Here is a 19237-nt window from a genome sequence, read left to right as displayed (position 1 = left end):
TGCTGTAGGCAAATTGGCTGCCATGTTTCCCTACAACAGTGACTTCAAAAGTACTTCATTGGCTGTAAATCACTTTGGAACATCCTGAGATCATGAAAGGCACTATATAAATGCAAGTCTTTTCCTTATTTCTTTAAAATGTTAGCAACATGTAAGCACATTTCGATACATTGCTGGGGAGAAACTACATGAGGGCAGGCAGAGAATAGCACAAGAGGTGCACATGGTTTTTTTAACTACCTTACATCACAATAGAAGGCGCGTGCCCGTGAGCCTGCACCTGTAAGAGTTCCACCGCCAATACCATTTTCAAAAATCCAGAAAGTGGCCATTTAAACGGGACACTGTGGCCCTTCAAACTGTACGAAATTAACATTTCTTTTGAATCAATTTTTTTTAAAAAAACTTGCCCACCCACGGCAGCTCCCTCACGAGCCAACATCTTGCCACTCCATAGAACAGCACAGTGGAACCCCAATGCACTATGTAACCATTAAAATACAATGTCTATTTCCACAACTGCTAGAAGAGGAATGCTATAAAGATGAAAGACATACAACATTAATAAATACAGACAGTTAACAGAGGCAAAAAATCATGGGATTCATTTAAGAAACAGCTGGATGCTGTGATGGAATGGCGAGTGGGAAAGACTAGGTTTTTTCTAATGAATCAGCTCAGATGAGCCGAATAGCCCATCTTATCTGTCTTATCTTGTGGTGGAATTCATTCACTGGCCCATTAGATCAGTAATGCTCCCGTGGTTACTGATTCATTACTAAGTGCACATTTTCGAGGATCAGTGCACTCTCTTATACAGACCTACAATGAAGACCAATGCCGCGGAAATGATTAAATGCCACCCCTTACAGGGAAGGAACCAGTTACACCTTTATTAAAACCAGTAGCCACCTCCTCTTTGTACAGGGAAGACACAACAAACCGTTCAGGGAGGCAAAGTCTATCCAGATTGATATTTAGAATTTAACAAACAGCGATAACTAAAAATTACAATTATTAAATCAGGTGCAATAAAACTGTTAATCCTATGTGCTGCCCACTGATCACAGAGGCTTTTAGTGAACTGGCGGACGCCTCATATTGGTTCTCCAAGATTAACAGGGCATACATCCTTAAAGTCTAATTTATGGCCTGCAAGTGGTGGTACTCCATTGGTCTACCAAAATCCAATCCAATTCATACAAAGAACTGGAATCATCTGAGGATGTCTTTGTTCTCGCTTTGGAATAAATAAACAATACAAGTTTCATTGTTTTTAAAATGCCTTGTTATATTGTTAAAAACACCAATGTGTCCCAATAAAAGTAGTAACAGTAGATACAATTTTTTGAGAATCTGCATCTACATTAAGTACAGTGCAATGTAAGAGACTTAAATTCAGGATACTTGAGAAAATGAGAAAGAATTACTACTATAAGTTATAGCACCTTTCACGACCTCAGAGACATCCAAACACCCTGAAATTCTACAGTGTGCTTAAAGATTATGATCCTTATTTGACATCCATAAGTTAATGTTCATGCAACAGAATGAAGATCTGCTCTACAGTCTATGGTAATGTTTCAAAATTCTTGTCCTAGTCTTTAAATCCCTCCACGGCCTTGCCTCTCCCTACCGCTGCAAACTCTGCCAGTCCTACCTCCTAGCTCACATCCTCCATTCTTTCCATTCTGGCCTTCAGTACATTCTCTCCTGCAACTTCCACCCTCAGGACAGAACTCTCAGTTGTTACACTCCAAAGTCTTCAACCTTTCCATATCTCTCAACAAGAGGCCTTTGAAAGTGGGAAGAGAAGGAACAGCTCCCTATTACTCCTGCTTTTTGTGTAGAGTTGCAATCCAGCTATTGATATGTGGACCAAAGTCAAAAAGATCAAAATCATAATACAGACAAGACATTCTCTCCTCCATCAAAACCATTTTCCCCTGCATTTAAGGAACTAGTAGCCAACGAGCCCACACATTCCTGCACTCCATAACAGTAGCAAAATTGAAGCTGTAATTAACCAGAATGTTTGTCTGAAAGAGCTGGATAAGAGATAACCTACAGACAGCCACTGTTCTTGGTCGTGGACCAACTTTATACATATAATGCAAACAAGACTGGACAACAAACCAGTGTACAAATCATGGACAGCTTGTTCTGAAATATAACACTGAACTACTGTTTGAAGAGAATTTTGAAAAAAAAGTTTTCAATAAATTGGAGCTTACCATAGGTATGAAAGGTTCTTCTCTGCTGCTCAAACATGAAGTCATTGATATGGGCAGGTTCAGCATACCCAGACAACATATTTCTAGGGGCAGCCATCTGCTGCGTCCTGAAGGGGTTCACTGGACCAAACTGAAAGAGATATTATGTACATATGGTTAATTTTTCTGACTCAAAATGTATTTCCTTTAATTCAGTGCTATGGCATTGTTCACATCGTTCACCTGACGAACGAGGAAGCCTCCGAAAGCTTGTGAATTTAAAATAAAATTGCTGGACTATAACTTGGTGTTGTAAAATTGTTTACAATTGAAAGTACACATCAGAGTAATTTATTCAGTAATGATACTAAAATATTTATGTTGAAATATAAAATGAACAAGGACTATAAAATTAAGTCAAGAAAACCAATTGGGTAAACACTGTCCTTTTTATTAGGCAAAAAAAAGTTCAGAGATTGTTTTCCAAGAAACTAAATTAGAAAAATATGTCCCACTAGGCATTTTCCAGTATCGTGTTATTTAAAAGAACTAGTCATCTATATGTTGACTGCGGGAATATTTTAGAAACATTTGTATCAAATGGTTTTTAGTCTAGTTATAAAATAATGACCAAATGTCACATTAAGGTAAAATAAAATTGGCAATGACACATCAGAAGTAGAATTTTCACCTGAATTACCCTCAAGACCAAGGATAGAATGGATACAAAACAAAAATCACAGTGAAGAAATAAGTTTATCAAAAAATGGAAAATAGTCCAATGATACAATGTTTTGATATACCAAGATACTGTGCATTCATGGGAAAGAGTTTTTCCCCTTTGTTAGCCCCTCGGGGTGTTTTACTACATTAAAGGCGCTATATAAATGCAAGGTTTTGTTGTTGTTATTAATTTCCACTGAGAACGTTTGTCATTTGTTTGGGAAAACACCTATGAAGGTAATCTTGTACTTCAGTGGCTGGATCAACAGCCTGACAGGTTACCAGCTTCTTATTCTGAGACTGTGGTGCAATGCAGAGGGTCAGTAGAGGAAAACAACTGACAAAACCACAAAAGGAAATGCATATGTGCGGTTTGGGTTCAGCATTAACTTTTGCCATCTAATTTTGCTTGCCCAAATGCCCACCTTGCTTACCCAGCAAAATACTGCAGCAAGATAGATGGAAATTTTGCCAGAAAGCAGAAAACAATGTAGCGATTCATCTTTACAGCCTTGCACCTGTAACGGGTTTCCTTCACATCTAAATTATTTAAACTGCTCAACAAAATCATTTAACAACTGGTAAGCAGTATTAATGGGTCGTTTTCTGGCCACTGAGGAGGTAGAAAGAATTAAAACAAAATAAATTATTTAAGTTTTTTTTTTTGAGTGCAGTAAAACCACAGTAATGACTCAAGATAAACATATGTTACAAGTATAAATTGAAATATAGCCCAAACTTGCTGATCTCCCCTGGTACACAATAGTCTGGGGTCTGGAGAATGGTTGTGATGTTTAATATTGTCCTGTTCCGAGCTGGGGAAGGGAAAATAAGGAGCAAAGCATAGCAGAGGTGGGAGGGAAGGAAGCACAGGGCAGAATTTTAAAATTTTGAGAATTTATAAGATTTTGACAGAAGCAGATGCTTACCTATGCAATTGCGCTGATATGCAGAAAACTGTGATGGCAGAGATGCCATGCACTGTGATGGTAGCTGTTCTAGGTGTCAGCTGTGGCTCAGTGGTAGCACTCTCGCTTCTGAGTCAGAAGTTGTGGGTTCAAGCCCCACTCCAGAGACGTGCACATAATCCAAGCTGACACTTCCAGTGCAATACTGAGGGAGTGCTGCATTGTCAGAGATGCCCTCTTTCAGATGAGATGTTAAACTGAGATCATGTTTGCCCCCTCAGGTGGTCATAAAAGATCAAATGGCACTATTTGAAGAAGGGCAGGGGAGTTCTCCCCGGTATCCCGGCTAATATTTATCCCTCAACCAACATCTGGTCATTATCTCATTGCCATTTGTGGGACCTTGCTGTGCGCAAATTGGCAAATTTCCTACATTACAAAAGTACTTCATTGGCTGTAAAGTGCTTTAGAACGTCCCAAGGTCATGAAAGGTGCTGTACAAATGCAAGAGTTCAAAGAGGATTTTTTAATATTTTGGATCTAATTTCCAATCAGAAGGCTGTATCTGAGAGAAAAAATGTTTTTTGGACAATCAGAAAAATTGAAATGCCACTTTAAAACATTGGATTTCCCTTTTAAAAATTATAAGCTGGGCCATTAAAAGAATGTACCACAATTTATTTTTTGTATGCCCCGCTCAACCTGCCCAGTGAAGTACTACAACAACAACGTGCATTTATATAGCGCCTTTAACGTAGTAAAAAGTCCCAAGGTGCTGCACAGCAGCATTATATGACACTGAGCCACATAAGGAGATATTAGGACAGGTGACCAAAAGCTTGGTCAAAGAGGTAGGTTTTAAGGAGCATCTTAATGGAGGAGAGAGGGATAGAGAGGCAGAGAGGTTTAGGGAGGGAATTCCAGAACTTAGGGCCTAGGCAGCTGAAGGCACAGCCGCTAATAGTGGAGCGATTAAAAATCGGGGCTGTGCAAGAGGCAAGAATTGGAGGAGCGCAGAGATCTTGGAGGGCTGTAGGCCTGGAGGAGGTTACAGAGATAGGGAGGGGCGAGGCCATAGAGGGATTTGAAAACAAGGATGTGAATTTTAAAATCGAGGCTTTCCCAGACCAGGAGCTAATGTAGGTCAGCGAGTACAGGGATGATGGGTGAACAGGACTTGTGTGAGTTAGAATACGGGTAGCAGAGTTTTGGATCAGCTCAAGTTAATGGAGGGTGGAAGATGGGAGGCTGGTCAGGAGAACATTGGCATAGTCGAGTCTAGAGGTAACAAAGGCATGGATAAGGGTTTCAGCTGCAGATGAGCTGAGGTATGGGTGGAGACGGGAGACATTATGGAGGTGGAAGTAGGCGGTCTTGGTGATGGAGCGGATATATGGTCGGAAGCTCATCTCAGTAAAAGGTGGCAGGCTTAGCCAGCATCCTGGAAGTTATAGTCCAATGAAGTGATAAACAGAGGTTGGCATAACTACATTCTGGGGATCCACTCGCTATAAGCCTCTCATTTAGGGTTCAAGTATATAAAAAGCTGAAGGATGGATCAGAATTCAGGCTCTAGAAAGAAGAGAAACTTATTGGAGGTATTTCGAGCATATACTTACTGCCTTTATGGGTAAGTTCAGCTTTCCCCCCCAACCCCCTCAGAATGTATTGTATATTATAAAAAATCTTATCTATATAGCAATGGGTCAGAAATCAAGGCTAGGGCTGACACCAGTTTGAAATAAAATAAATTGAGAATGTGATTATTATCAGGTACATTTATAGGCAAGACTTCTAATTATATAGAAGATAGATGATGTGCACAAATAGATTTATTGCAAGCATGAAAATCCTATATAGAACACATTTAAAATGAATACTAACCATTATTCTTTTGATTATCCATATTCCTGTAACATGCTTTGCAGATATTTTGACTGATATGAGCTGTGGTGTTAACTTAGCCAAAACACTAAAATTGTTATTTAAGATCCCAATGTCTACAGTTAACATTTTTCAAAAGGGCGCTTTAAGAATCCTAAACACATTTTGATCAAATGTTCTAGATGTAGAGATTACAAGAGATAGTTCAAATGGTAAAGCAGACATGTTTGGACTATAAAGTGAAAATAAATGCTAAAGACAACTAAGGCAATGATGATCATAAGGAAAGATGACCCTCCACAGAAAGTGACTTTAGAATGAACAATATGGAAATAGGGCAAGATGATAAAATAGATTTTCCTGGATAGTCTAAAGCAAAGCAACAGAGTTAAATGGAGGATAACAACTGCAAAAGTGGCATTTAATATAGAGTGTCTGTGCAACTGTAAAACCAACCTAATGTTAAGAATTAGAATGTTACATTGAAATGTGATTAACGACATTGGGCCAGATTTTGCTGTGAGCAGCAAATGAATGGCTCCAGCCGTTCGTTGGACTTGCACTTGCCCATAGACTTTCTATGGGGATTTGCATGGCAAGTTCCTATCAGCCAAACAGCCAAAAAATGCAGCACCCTCTACAGGGCATCTGGGACCTGTCTGAACTGGACAAGCAATTGTGTATCTCCTTAACCAATCAGATTGAAGAATTGTTAATGAGCAGCGCAAACTCTGAACCAGGAAGTGTAAATCAAAATAGTACATTCAATGTCAAATGAGGTACAGAAAGCGAAATAAAGAGGGAAAGAAAGATTGGATTATGAGAGCGAGAGATAAAAGAAGTTAAAAAAAAATTTTCAAAAAAAATCTCCAACAATAATTAAAAGCCGAAGGAATGAGACTCCAAGGGTACGGTAGCATAGTGGTTATGTTACTGGGCTAGTAATCCAGAGGCCTGGACTAAAATCCAGAGTCATGAGTTCAAATCCCGCCACGGCAGCTGGCGAATTTAAATTCAATTAATTAATTCAATTAATTAAAATAAAATCTGGAATTAAAATACTAGTATCAGTAATGATGGCCATGAAACTACCGGATTGTCGTAAAAACCCATCTGGTTCACTAATGTCCTTTAGGGAAGGAAGCCTGCCGCCCTTACCCGGTCTGGCCTATATGTGACTCCAGACCCACAGCAATGTGGTTGATTCTTAATTGCCCTCTGTTGTAAAATCTCGCTACGAAAAGTCATAATAAGAATAAAACCGGACGGACCACCCGGCATCGGACACGACAACGGCAAAACACCAAGCCCAGTCGACCCTGCAAGGTCCTCCTTACTAACATCTGGGGACTTGTGCCAAAATTGGGAGAGCTGTCCCACAGACGAGTCAAGCAACAGCCTGACATAGCCATACTCACAGAATCATATCTTTCAGCCAACATCCCAGACTCTTCCATCACCATCCCTGGGTATGTCCTGTCCCACCGGCAGGACAGACCGACCAGAGGTGGCGGTACAGTGATATACAGTCAGGAGGGAGTGGCCCTGGGAGTCCTCATGGCATCAGGTCAAACATGGGCAAGGAAACCTCCTGCTGATTACCACCTACCGTCCTCCCTCAGCTGATGAATCAGTCCTCCTCCATGTTGAACACCACTTGGAGGAAGCACTGAGGGCAGCAAGGGCACAAAATGTACTCTGGGTGGGGGACTTCAATGTCCATCACCAAGAGTGGCTCGGTAGCACCACTACTGACCGAGCTGGCCGAGTCCTGAAGGACATAGCTGCTGGACTGGGCCTGCGGCAGGTGGTGAGCGAACCAACACGAGGGAAAAACTTACTTGACCTCGTCCTCACCAATCTACCTGTCGCAAATGCATCTGTCTATGACAGTATTGGTAGGAGTGACCACCGCACAGCCGTCTTCGCACTGAGGACACCATCCAACGTGTTGTGTGGCACTACCACCATGCTAAATGGGATAGATTCAGAACAGATCTAGCAGCTCAAAACTGGGCATCCATGAGGCGCTGTGGGCCATCAGCAGCAGCAGAATTGTATTCCAGCACAATCTGTAACCTCATGGCCCGGCATATTCCTCACTCTACCATTACCAACAAGCCAGGGGATCAACCCTGGTTCAATGAGGAGTGTAGAAGAGCATGCCAGGAGCAGCACCAGGCGTACCGAAAAATGAGGTGCCAACCTGGTGAAGCTACAACTCAGGACTACATGCATGCTAAACAGCGGAAGCAACATGCTATAGACAGAGCTAAGCGATTCCACAACCAACGGATCAGATCAAAGCTCTGCAGTCCTGCCACATCCAGTCGTGAATGGTGGTGGACAATTAAACAACTAACGGGAGGAGGAGGCTCTGCAAACATCCCCATTCTCAATGATGGCGGAGTCCAGCACGTGAGTGCAAAAGACAAGGCTGAAGCGTTTGCAACCATCTTCAGCCAGAAGTGCCGAGTGGATAATCCATCTCAGCCTCCTCCCGATATCCCCACCATCACGGAAGCCAGTCTTCGGCCAATTCGATTCACTCCACGTGATATCAAGAAACGGCTGAGTGCACTGGATACAGCAAAGGCTATGGGCCCCGACAACATCCCAGCTGTAGTGCTGAAGACTTGTGCTCCAGAACTAGCTGCGCCTCGAGCCAAGCTGTTCCAGTACAGCTACAACACTGGCATCCACCCGACAATGTGGAAAATTGACCAGGTATGTCCTGTCCACAAAAAGCAGGACAAATCCAATCCGGCCAATTACCGCCCCATCAGTCTACTCTCAATCATCAGCAAAGTGATGGAAGGTGTCGTCGACAGTGCTATCAAGCGGCACTTACTCACCAATAACCTGCTCACCGATGCTCAGTTTGGGTTCCGCCAGGACCACTCGGCTCCAGACCTCATTACAGCCTTGGTCCAAACATGGACAAAAGAGCTGAATTCCAGAGGTGAGGTGAGAGTGACTGCCCTTGACATCAAGGCAGCATTTGACCGAGTGTGGCACCAAGGAGCCCGAGTAAAATTGAAGTCAATGGGAATCAGGGGGAAAACTCTCCAGTGGCTGGAGTCATACCTAGCACAAAGGAAGATGGTAGTGGTTGTTGGAGGCCAATCATCTCAGCCCCAGAACATTGCTGCAGGAGTTCCTCAGGGCAGTGTCCGAGGCCCAACCATCTTCAGCTGCTTCATCAATGACCTTCCCTCCATCATAAGGTCAGAAATGGGGATGTTCGCTGATGACTGCACAGTGTTCAGTTCCATTCGCAACCCCTCAGATAATGAAGCAGTCCGAGCCTGCATGCAGCAAGACCTGGACGACATCCAGGCTTGGGCTGATAAGTGGCAAGTAACATTCGCGTCAGATAAGTGCCAGGCAATGACCATCTCCAACAAGAGAGAGTCTAACCACCTCCCCTTGACATTCAACGGCATTACCATCGCCGAATCCCCCACCATCAACATCCTGGGGGTCACCATTGACCAGAAACTTAACTGGACCAGCCAAATAAATACTGTGGCTACGAGAGCAGGTCAGAGGCTGGGTATTCTGCGGCGAGTGACTCACCTCCTGACTCCCCAAAGCCTTTCCACCATCTACAAGGCACAATTCAGGAGTGTGATGGAATACTCTCCACTTGCCTGGATGAGTGCAGCTCCAACAACACTCAAGAAGCTCGACACCATCCAAGATAAAGCAGCCCGCTTGATTGGCACCCCATCCACCACCCTAAACATTCACTCCCTTCACCACCGGCGCACTGTGGCTGCAGTGTGCACCATCCACAGGATGCAATGCAGCAACTCGCCAAGGCTTCTTCGACAGCACCTCCCAAACCCGCGACCTCTACCACCTAGAAGGACAAGGGCAGCAGGCGCATGGGAACAACACCACCTGCACGTTCCCCTCCAAGTCACACACCATCCCGACTTGGAAATATATCGCCGTTCCTTCATTGTCGCTGGGTCAAAATCCTGGAACTCCCTTCCTAACAGCACTGTGGGAGAACCGTCACCACACGGACTGCAGCGGTTCAAGAAGGCGGCTCACCACCACCTTCTCGAGGGCAATTAGGGATGGGCAATAAATGCCGGCCTTGCCAGCGACGCCCACATCCCGTGAACGAATTTTTAAAAAACTTGTAAAAGTTAATTTTGAGTGCCAGAGAGGTTTTTTGGCAGTTATTACGATTACCACACCGTTAAAAGGGTACTTACACTGGAATGGACAAGCCCTAACTTTTTGTGGCGAGTGAAAAGAAATCTCAACGTCAATACACAAACTTCACACCGTTCAAACATTTGAATGGGGGACCACATGGCAAGATGTCATTTTTGCACAGTTTACAGAGGGGCAGCGCATTTTGGACAGCAACTTCCAGAGGGACCGCTCCTCCACTTTGATCCACTCTTCCATCACGCCCAACACCCGCTTTCCTCTCCACGGTACCTTCCCGTGCGAGCGCAGGAGATGCAACACCTGCCCTTTCATCGCCTCCCTTCCCACCATCCAGGCCCTAAACACTTCTTCCAGGTGAAACAGCGATTTACTTGTACTTCTTTCAATTTAGTATACTGTGTGCGCTGCTCATGATGCAATCTCCTCTATAGTAGGGAGTCCAAACATAGATTGGACGAGCGCTTCGCTGAACACCTTCGCTCAGTCCGCAAGCGTGACCCTGACATTTTAATTCCCCGTCCTACTCCCACTCTGACCTCGGCCTCTTACATTGTTCCAATGAAGCTCGAGGAACAGCACCCCATCTTTCGAATTGGCACTTTACAACTTTCCAGACTCAACACTGATTTCAATACCTTCAGATCATGACCGCTGCTCTCATTTTTTCTGGACAGTCAGTGTTGCTAATGGTTCTGATGTTGCCATTTACAGCTCCTCTAGACCCATCTTTTGTTTCCTAACCTGTCCCATTACCACCCTCCTTGCCTTGCACCATCATCCTTTTTGTCATTTAATCATTCCTGCCCTCTACCCTATCACAGACCTTCCCTTTTGTTCTTTCCTTCCCTCCCCTCCCCCCTTTCGCTACCTCTGAACTTGCTTAAAAACTGTTTAATCTTCAACTTCTTCCAGTTCTGATGAAAGGTCATCGACCTGAAACATTAACTCTGTTTCTTTCTCCACAGATGCTGCCTGATTTGCTGAGTATTTCCAGCATTTTCTGTTTTTATTTCAGATTTCCAGCATCTACAGTATTTTGCGTTTGATTCTAACTTCTATCATCAGCGTGATTTTACAGTTCCACAGTAACTCTGTTAAAAGCCACTTTTGCAATTGCCATTTGTTCTTTTCTACACTAACTCTTCTCCATAACAGAATAGCATGTGTGTGTGTGGGGGGGGGGGGGGGGTTTGTAGAGATAGAAGATTTGGTTTCAAATCCAAGTCAGATTGATGAGATAAAAGTTTTCTCTACACAAAACAAATTTGGACTCACAACAAAACTGCCTGCAGATCAGCACTAATTCACACTAACTTGTCAGTCTTACTCAGGACCATTATACGGATATCTGCTGTGGGCAAACAGAAATGTCACACTGGGGCAATGCTCTTCAGACGACGAAGACTTGGATGAGTCAAAATTTCCTCCAGTAATTGAACAATGGGAGGCCTTTAAGGAGGAGATGGTTCGGGTACTGAGTGGACGCATTCCTACGAGGGGGAAAGGAAGGGTATCCAAAGCTAGAGATCCCTAGATGACTAAAGATATAGAGAATAAAATGAAACAGAAAAAGGAGGCTTATGACAAATGTAAGGTTTATAATACAGTAGAGAACCAGTCTGAATACAGAAAGTACAGAGGAGATCTAAAAAAGGGAATAAGAGGGGCAAAGAGAGAGTATGAGAATAGATTAGCAGCTAACATAAAAGGGAATTCAAAAAACTTTTATAAACATATAAACAGCAAAAAGATAGTCAAAGGAAGTGTGGGACCGATTAGGGACAAAAAAGGAGATCTTCTTATGGAGGCAGAGGGCATGGCTCAGGGACTAAATAAATGCTTCGCATCCATCTTCACTAGAGTAGAGGATGCTGCCATTGTAGCAGTAAGGGAGGCGGTGGTAGCGATACTGGATAGGATCAAAATAAATAATGAGGAGGTACTTAAAAGATTGGCAGTACTCAAAGTAGAAAAGTCACCTAGTCCAGATGGGATGCATCCTAGGTTACTGAGGGAAGTAAGGGTAGAAATTGCCGAGGCTCTGGCCACAATCTTCTAATCCTCCTTCGATATGGGGACGGTGCCAGAAGACTGGAGGATTGCAAATGTTACAGCCCTGTTCAAAAATGGGGAGAGGGATAAACCCGGCAATTATAGGCCAGTCAGCCTAATGTCAGTGGTGGGGGAACTTTTAGAGACAATAATCCTGGACAAAATTAATTGGCACTTGGAAATGTATGGGCTAATAAATGGAAGTCAGAACGGATTTGTTAAAGGAAAATCGTGTTTGACTAACTTGATTATGTTCTTTGAGGGAAGTAACGGAAAGGATTGATGAGAGTAGCGCGGCTAATGTTGTGTACAGACACTTTCAAAAGACGTTTGTTAAAGTAATAAACATAATAGACTGGTTAGCAAAATTGAAGCCCATGGGATTAAAGTGACATTGGCAGCGTAGATACAAAATTAGCAAAGGGACAGAAAGCAGAGAGTAGTGGTGAACGGTTGTTTTTCAGACTGGAGGAAAGTATACAATGGTGTTCCCCAGGGTCAGTATTAGGACCACTGCTCTTTTTAATATATATTAATGACCTGGACTTGGGTATGATTTCAAAGTTTGCAGATGATATGAAACTCGGAAATGTAGTAAACAATGTGGAGGATAGAAACAGACTTCCGAAGGACATAGACAGATTGGTAAAATGGGCAGACACATGGCAGATAAAATTTAACGTAGAGAAGTGCAAAGTGATACATTTTGGTAGGAAGAACAAGAGGCAATATAAACTAAATGGTACAATTTTAAAGGGGGTGCAGGAACAGCAAAACCTGTGGGTGCATGTACACAAATCTTTGAAGGTGGCAGGACAAGTTGAGAAGGCTGTTAAAAAAGCAAATGGGATCCTGGGCTTTATTAATAGAGGAAGAGAGTACAAAAGCAAGGAAATTATGCTAAACCATTATAAAACACTGGTTAGGCCTCAGCTGGACTATTTTGTTCAGTTCTGGGCACACTTTAGGAAGGATGGCAAGGCCATAGAGAGGGTGCAGAAGAGATTTGCTAGAATGGTACCAGGGATGAGAGACTTCAGTTATGTGGAGAGACAGGAGAAGCTGGGGTTGTTCTCCTTCGAGCAGAGAAGATTAAGGGGAGATTTGATAGAGGTGTTCAAAATCATGAACGGTTTTGATAGAATAAATAAGGAGAAACTGTTTCCAGTGGCAGAAGGGTCAGTAACCAGAGGACACAGATTTAAGGCGAGCGGCAAACGAGCCAGAGGCGACATGAGGAAACATTTTTTTACGTAGCGAATTGTAATGATCGGGAATGCACTGCCTGAAAGAGTGATGGAAGCAGATTCAATAGTAACTTTCAAAAGGGAATTAGATAAATGCTTGAAGGGAAAAAATTTACAGGGCTACGAGGAAAGGACAGAGGAATGGGACTAATTGGATGGCTCTGTCAAAGAGCCGGCGCAGGCATGATGGGCCGAATGGCCTCCTCCTATGCAGTACTTACCATGATAAACATCAGCAAAACTGAAGCCAACTTCCTTGGCTCCCACAAACATCTATGCACCTTTAGCCTCAAGCTCCATCTACCTCCATGGCTGCCACCTATCGTGGCTTTGGCAGTTCTTTCCTAGATCAATTCAGAAGTATTTCCGTGGACCCACTCTCTCCAACAGCCCTCCTTCAAATATTTATCCAATTTCCCCTTAAAAGATGCAATGGTCTTTGCCTCAATCACCTCCTGTGGCGAAGCATTCCATGCTCTAGCAACTGCATATAGAAACTTCTCCTAACCTCTCTTCTCACTCTCAGTGACAATTTCAAATTGATGTCCCTTCTTCACTGACTCGCCAACCAGAGGAAATAGTCTTTTCCTATTTGCTCTAACAAAACCCTTCATAATTTTAAAAACCTCTATTAAATCTTCTCAGCTTTCTCTGCTTCAGTGAAAATAGTCCCAGTATCTCAGGGTTCTCCTCATAACTATAGTTTCTCATCCCTAGTTTCTCTGTGGTGAATCTACACTGTCCACTCACTGTGGATTTAATGTTCTTTCCATTTATGGAGTACCCAAAACTGCACACAGTACTCTAACTTGTGGCCTAACCAATGATTCATACAAATTTATCAATACTTCTTTACACTTGTACTCAAAGCCCCTATTTATAAAATGCAAAATATTGGCCATTTTTTAATAACAAGTCTATTATGTGTCACTTTATCAAACTCCATATACACATCAACTGCACTACCTTCATCAATCCTCTCTGCTATTTCATCAAAGAACTCAATCAAGTTTGTCAGACATGACTCACCTTTAACAAATCAGTGTTGGCTGTCATTAATTAACCCATGTTTTTCCAAATGAAAATTAATTTTCTCCCAGATTATGGTCTCTAAAAGTTCCCCCACCACCAACATTAGGCTGACTGGCCCTTTTTTTGAACAGGGGTTAACATTTACAACCCTCCGTCCTCTGACACCACTCCCATATCCAAGGAGGATTGAAAGATTGTGGCCAGAGCCTCCTCTATTTCCACCCTTACTTCCCTCAGCAACCTACGATGAATCCATTCCGGACCGGGTGACTTTTCTACTTTGTGCGCTGCCAATCTTTTAAATACCTCCTCTTTAGCTATTTTTATCCTATCCAATTTCTCTACTCCCTCCTCTTTTACTGTGAAATTGGCAGCACCCTTTTCTTTTGTGAAAATAGTTGCAACGTACTCATTTAGTACTTCAGCTATGCCCTCTGCCTCCCTTTTGGTCCCTAATCAGCCCACTCTTCCTTTAACTATCCTTTTACTCTTTATATGTTTATAAAGGACTTTAGTATTCCCTTTTATGTTATCTGCTAATCTTTTCTCATACACTGTCTTTGCCCCTCTTATTTCCTTTTCCAGTTCTCCTCTGGACTTTCTGTATTCGGCTTGATTCTCTAACGTATTATGAACCTGACTGTATAAGCCTCCTTTTTCTATTTATTTTCCCAGTCTATTTTAGGATAATTGAAGTCCCCCATTATCGCTACTCTATTGTTTTTACATCTTTCTGAAATATGCTTGCAGATCTGCTCCTCCATCTGCTACCCACTATTTGGTGATGTGTAGTATATACCCAGCAGCGTAACAGCTTCTTTTCTGCTCCTCAGCTCTAACCAAATAGATTCTGTCTTTGAACCTTCTAGCACATCATCCCTTTCCAGGTTTGTAACAGTATCTTTGATCAAAATTGCCACCTCCCCCTCCCTTTTTTCCTTCTCCACCCCTCCTGAATACATTGTAGCCAGGAATGTTAAGTTCCCATTCCTGCCCTTGTTTGAGCCAGGTCTCCATTACTGCCACTATATCATAACCCCATGTGGCAACTTGTGCCTGCAGCTCACCAATCTTATTGTCACGCTCTGTGCATTTACACACATGCACTCCAAATCTGCCTAGGTCTGCTTTGCACTTCCCTCCTGTCTGATCCCTCCTCTTTCTAGACTACTCTTTATAACTAATGCTATTTGTCTCTCCCAGTCCTCTATGCACCTTGTTTCTCCTCTCTGATGCTTTATCTTGGTTTCCCTACTCCCTGCCAAATTAATTTAAATCCTCCCCCATAGCACCAGCTATAGTAGCACTAGATATAGTTACAGCATATTTATACCACATTCACTAATTCAATATTGATGAATTTAAGACCAATCTTTTCTTAAGGCAACATTTTTCAGTCTCAGTTGTTTGATGCATACACACACACAACAATTAGGACAGCCTATAATATTCACATTCACACCAATGCCTTCTATCAGTTATGTCCATTTCCTAAAAATGATTGCTTTTACAATTTAAAAGAAAAAATATTCAGACAGATAGTCCCATTGCCACAGCCAGACAGCCCTCCTGTATACTGAACTCAACAGCTGCTACATGATTCAATCACAGAACAAGAAATCCATTTCATGGAGCACAGGCCAGTTTTCCACCGAGGTAACCCCACAAAGAATAAAACTATTATACTGCCTCAATCTTCATTTTAAAAACTGCTTAGTAGAGACAACATGTATCATAAGCAATACACACACACACACACAAAAACAAATCAAAATATTGTAAATGCTGGAATATTTTTGTTTCCATTTTTGCATCACAAACCAGATACATAGAGCAGGTTTAAACAAAAATGATCAACTGAACTTGGCCAACATAAGTCAGAAACCTGCAAGGTATGTGCCTGACATCACGTATTGCTTTATTCTGCATAGTCCAATTGTGTATCCTATACATAGGTAAGTGTAAGTTTCACACAAAAAGTATTTCCATTGACTTGGTGAATTCCACAGAAACCAGGGATTGTAGTGTTGGAGGAGGTTACAGAGTCAGGGAGAGGCAAGGCCATGAAGAGATTTAAACACAAGCATGAGAACTTTAAATTTGAGGCATTGGGGAATGGGGAGCCAATACAGGTCAGCGAGGACAGGGGTGATAGATGAGTTGGACTTGGTGCGGGATAGGATGCAAGCTTTAGAGTTTTGGAAGAGCTGAAGTTTACGAAGGATGAAGGCTGACCAGGAGAGAACTGAAATAGTCGAGGCTGGAGGTGAGAAAGGCATGGATGAAGGCTTCAATACCAGATGAGCTGAAGTAAGGGCGGAGGTGGGCAGTGTTACGGAGGGTGAAGTAGACGATCTTTGTGATGGAGAGGATATGGGGTTAGAAGCCCAGCTCAGTATCAAGTAGGAATTTGAAGTTGCAAACAGCCTGAGACATTGGACAGGGGAGAGGAATGAAATCAATGGCAAAGGTACAGAGTTTGTGGCGGGGGTCAAAGACGATAGCTTGTCTTACTAACGTTCCTAAGCCATGTCTGTGAATGATATTGCCAAGGGGCAGCATGTAGATGAGGTAGAGGAGATGCCCAAAGATAGACTGTTGGGTCAGGAAGCAAAGCCATTAATGGAGATGTTCTGGCTATGATCAGATATTTAAGAGTGGAACCAAGCGAGGGGGTCCCACTGAGCTAGACAATGGAGGAGACTGGTTGGAGGAAGATGGTGTGCAGGGAGTCACACCTCAAAGAGACTAAGTAGATCAGAGCATTTTGCATGCCATGTCAATGCACAACTTTTTTCAGGATCCATAACCTAACTTTATTAACTGAGAAATTTGATGTGGAACTCACATTTATGGTAAAGTCTTACTGAGTTATACTCACAGGCTCAATGCTGAACATGCAATTATGTAGTGACAGGTATGGAGGAACTTCAAAATGAGCATCTAAGACTTCTTACCTCTGGTGCAAACATAGTTTCATATGATGGATTGAACATGACTTCCTTCAGCAATGGGTCAAGGTGAACCCCTGTCTCCACATCTTCCTAGAAGTAAGGAAACACAGTGTTCAGAATGGTTCAGCATGACTGCAATAGAAACATGCAATCACTTTTACCACATCAAGGCAAAATTTTAAAACCACAAAGAGAAAAACATTTCACCATTGCCACACATTTAAAATTGGGTGCAGGGAAGCTGGGTAAGATGGGAAAACAGAATGCCCCATTGTCTGAAGCTTGGCTCAATTTTCCCAATGATGTTTCCATTTAAAACACACTTGACGACATTGGATGTTTACCAGACCTCCCATTCAATACATCAGCAACAAGTGTAAGCATGGGCAAAATATTAATGGATGAAAATAAGTTAAATTAGTAGAATGTTACAGCATTGAAATAGGCCATTCATCCCATCAAGTCTGCACTGGATATTTTTTAAATGATGAGAAACTATTAAATGTTGGTGTTCAGAGGAATTTGGGTGTCCTTGCACATGAAACACAGAAAGTTAACATGCAGGTATAGCAAGCAATTCAAAAGGCAAATAGTATTTTGGCCTTTACTGCAAGGGGGTTGGAGTTCAAGAGTAAGGAAGTCTTGCTGCAATTGTACAGGGCTTTAGTGAGACCACATCTGGAGTACTGTGTACAGTTTTGGTCTCCTTACCTAAGGAAGGATATACTTGTCTTAGAGGCAGTGCAACGAAGGTTCACTAGATTGATTCCTGGGATGAGAGGGTTGTCCTATGAGGAGAGATTGAGTTGAATTGGCTTATACTCTAGAGTTTAGAAGAATGAGAGGAGATCTCATTGAAACATATAAAGATTCTGAGAGGGCTAGACAGGGTAGATGCTGAGAGGCTGTTTCCCCTAGCTGGGGAGTCTAGATCTACAGGGCATAGTCTTGGAATAAGGAGTTGGCCATTTAGAACTGAGATGAGGAGAAATTTCTTCACTCAGAGGGTTGTGAATCCTTGGAATTCTCTATCCCAGAGGGCTGTGGATGCTCAGTCATTGATTATGTTCAAGGCTGAGATCAATAAGATTTTTAGACTCTAAGGGAATCAAGGATATGGCGATAGGGCGGGAAAGTGGAGTTGAGGTCGAAGATCAGCCATTGAATGGCGGAACAGGCCCGAGGGGCCGTATGACCCACTCCTGCTCCTATTTCTTATGTTCGCTGGGGTTTTTCTCCATATTAGAGTGAGAGTCTAATCTATGAGAGTGAGAGTTTAATCCCCTGGACCTGATGGCTTACATCCTAGGGTCTTGAGGGAAGTGGCAGTAGGGATTGTGGATGCTTTGGTAATAATTTTCCAAAATTCTCTGGACTCGGCAAAGGTCCCGGCAGATTGGAAAACTGCTAATGTAACACCCTTATTTAAAAAGGGTAGTAGGCAGAAGGCTGGAAATTATAGACCAGTTAGCCTAACATCTGTGGTGGGTAAAATTTTGGAGTCTATTATTAAGGAGACAGTAGCAGAACATTTGGATAAACATAATTTAATAGGACAAAGTCAGCATGGCTTTACGAAGGGGAAGTCATGTCTGACATATTGGCTTGAGTTCTTTGAGGACATAACGTACAGGGTGGATAAAGGGGAACCAGTGGACGTAGTGTATTTAGACTTCCAGAAGGCATTCGACAAGGTGCCACATAAAAGATTATTGCTCAAGATAAAGAATCACTGGACTGGGGGTAATATTCTGGCATGGGTGGAGGATTGGTTATCTAACAGGAAGCAGAGAGTTGGGATAAATGATTCATTCTCGGACTGGCAACCAGTAGCCAGTGGTGTTCCGCAGGGGTCGGTGCTGGGTCCCCAACTCTTTACGATCTATATTAACGATTTGGAGGAGGGGACCGAGTGTAACATATCAAAGTTTGCAGATGATACAAAGATGGGAGGGAAAGTGGAGAGTGAGGAGGACATAAAAAACCTAAAGGGGGATATAGACAGGCTGGGTGAGTGGGCGGAGATTTGGCAG

The 19237-nt window shown here is 42.7% G+C and overlaps 1 protein-coding gene across 1 annotated transcript in view; it reads right to left on the bottom strand.

Annotated features, from left to right (window-relative positions):
• Positions 1–19237, bottom strand: part of cdc40 (cell division cycle 40 homolog (S. cerevisiae)) — a 106609-nt gene that overhangs the window by 82430 nt on the left and 4942 nt on the right. Inside the window, exons 2-3 of the mRNA XM_067985028.1 lie at positions 17208–17294; positions 2235–2364 (exon numbers count right to left, since the gene is read on the bottom strand). Of these exons, the coding sequence (XP_067841129.1) occupies positions 2235–2364; positions 17208–17294 (217 nt within the window). The remainder of the gene's footprint in view (positions 1–2234; positions 2365–17207; positions 17295–19237) is intronic.

The sequence above is a fragment of the Heptranchias perlo genome, chromosome 5 (genome assembly GCF_035084215.1).
Source record: "Heptranchias perlo isolate sHepPer1 chromosome 5, sHepPer1.hap1, whole genome shotgun sequence".
NCBI classification, from domain to species: Eukaryota; Metazoa; Chordata; class Chondrichthyes; order Hexanchiformes; family Hexanchidae; genus Heptranchias; species Heptranchias perlo.
This window is presented reverse-complemented; position numbering and strand designations above follow the sequence as displayed.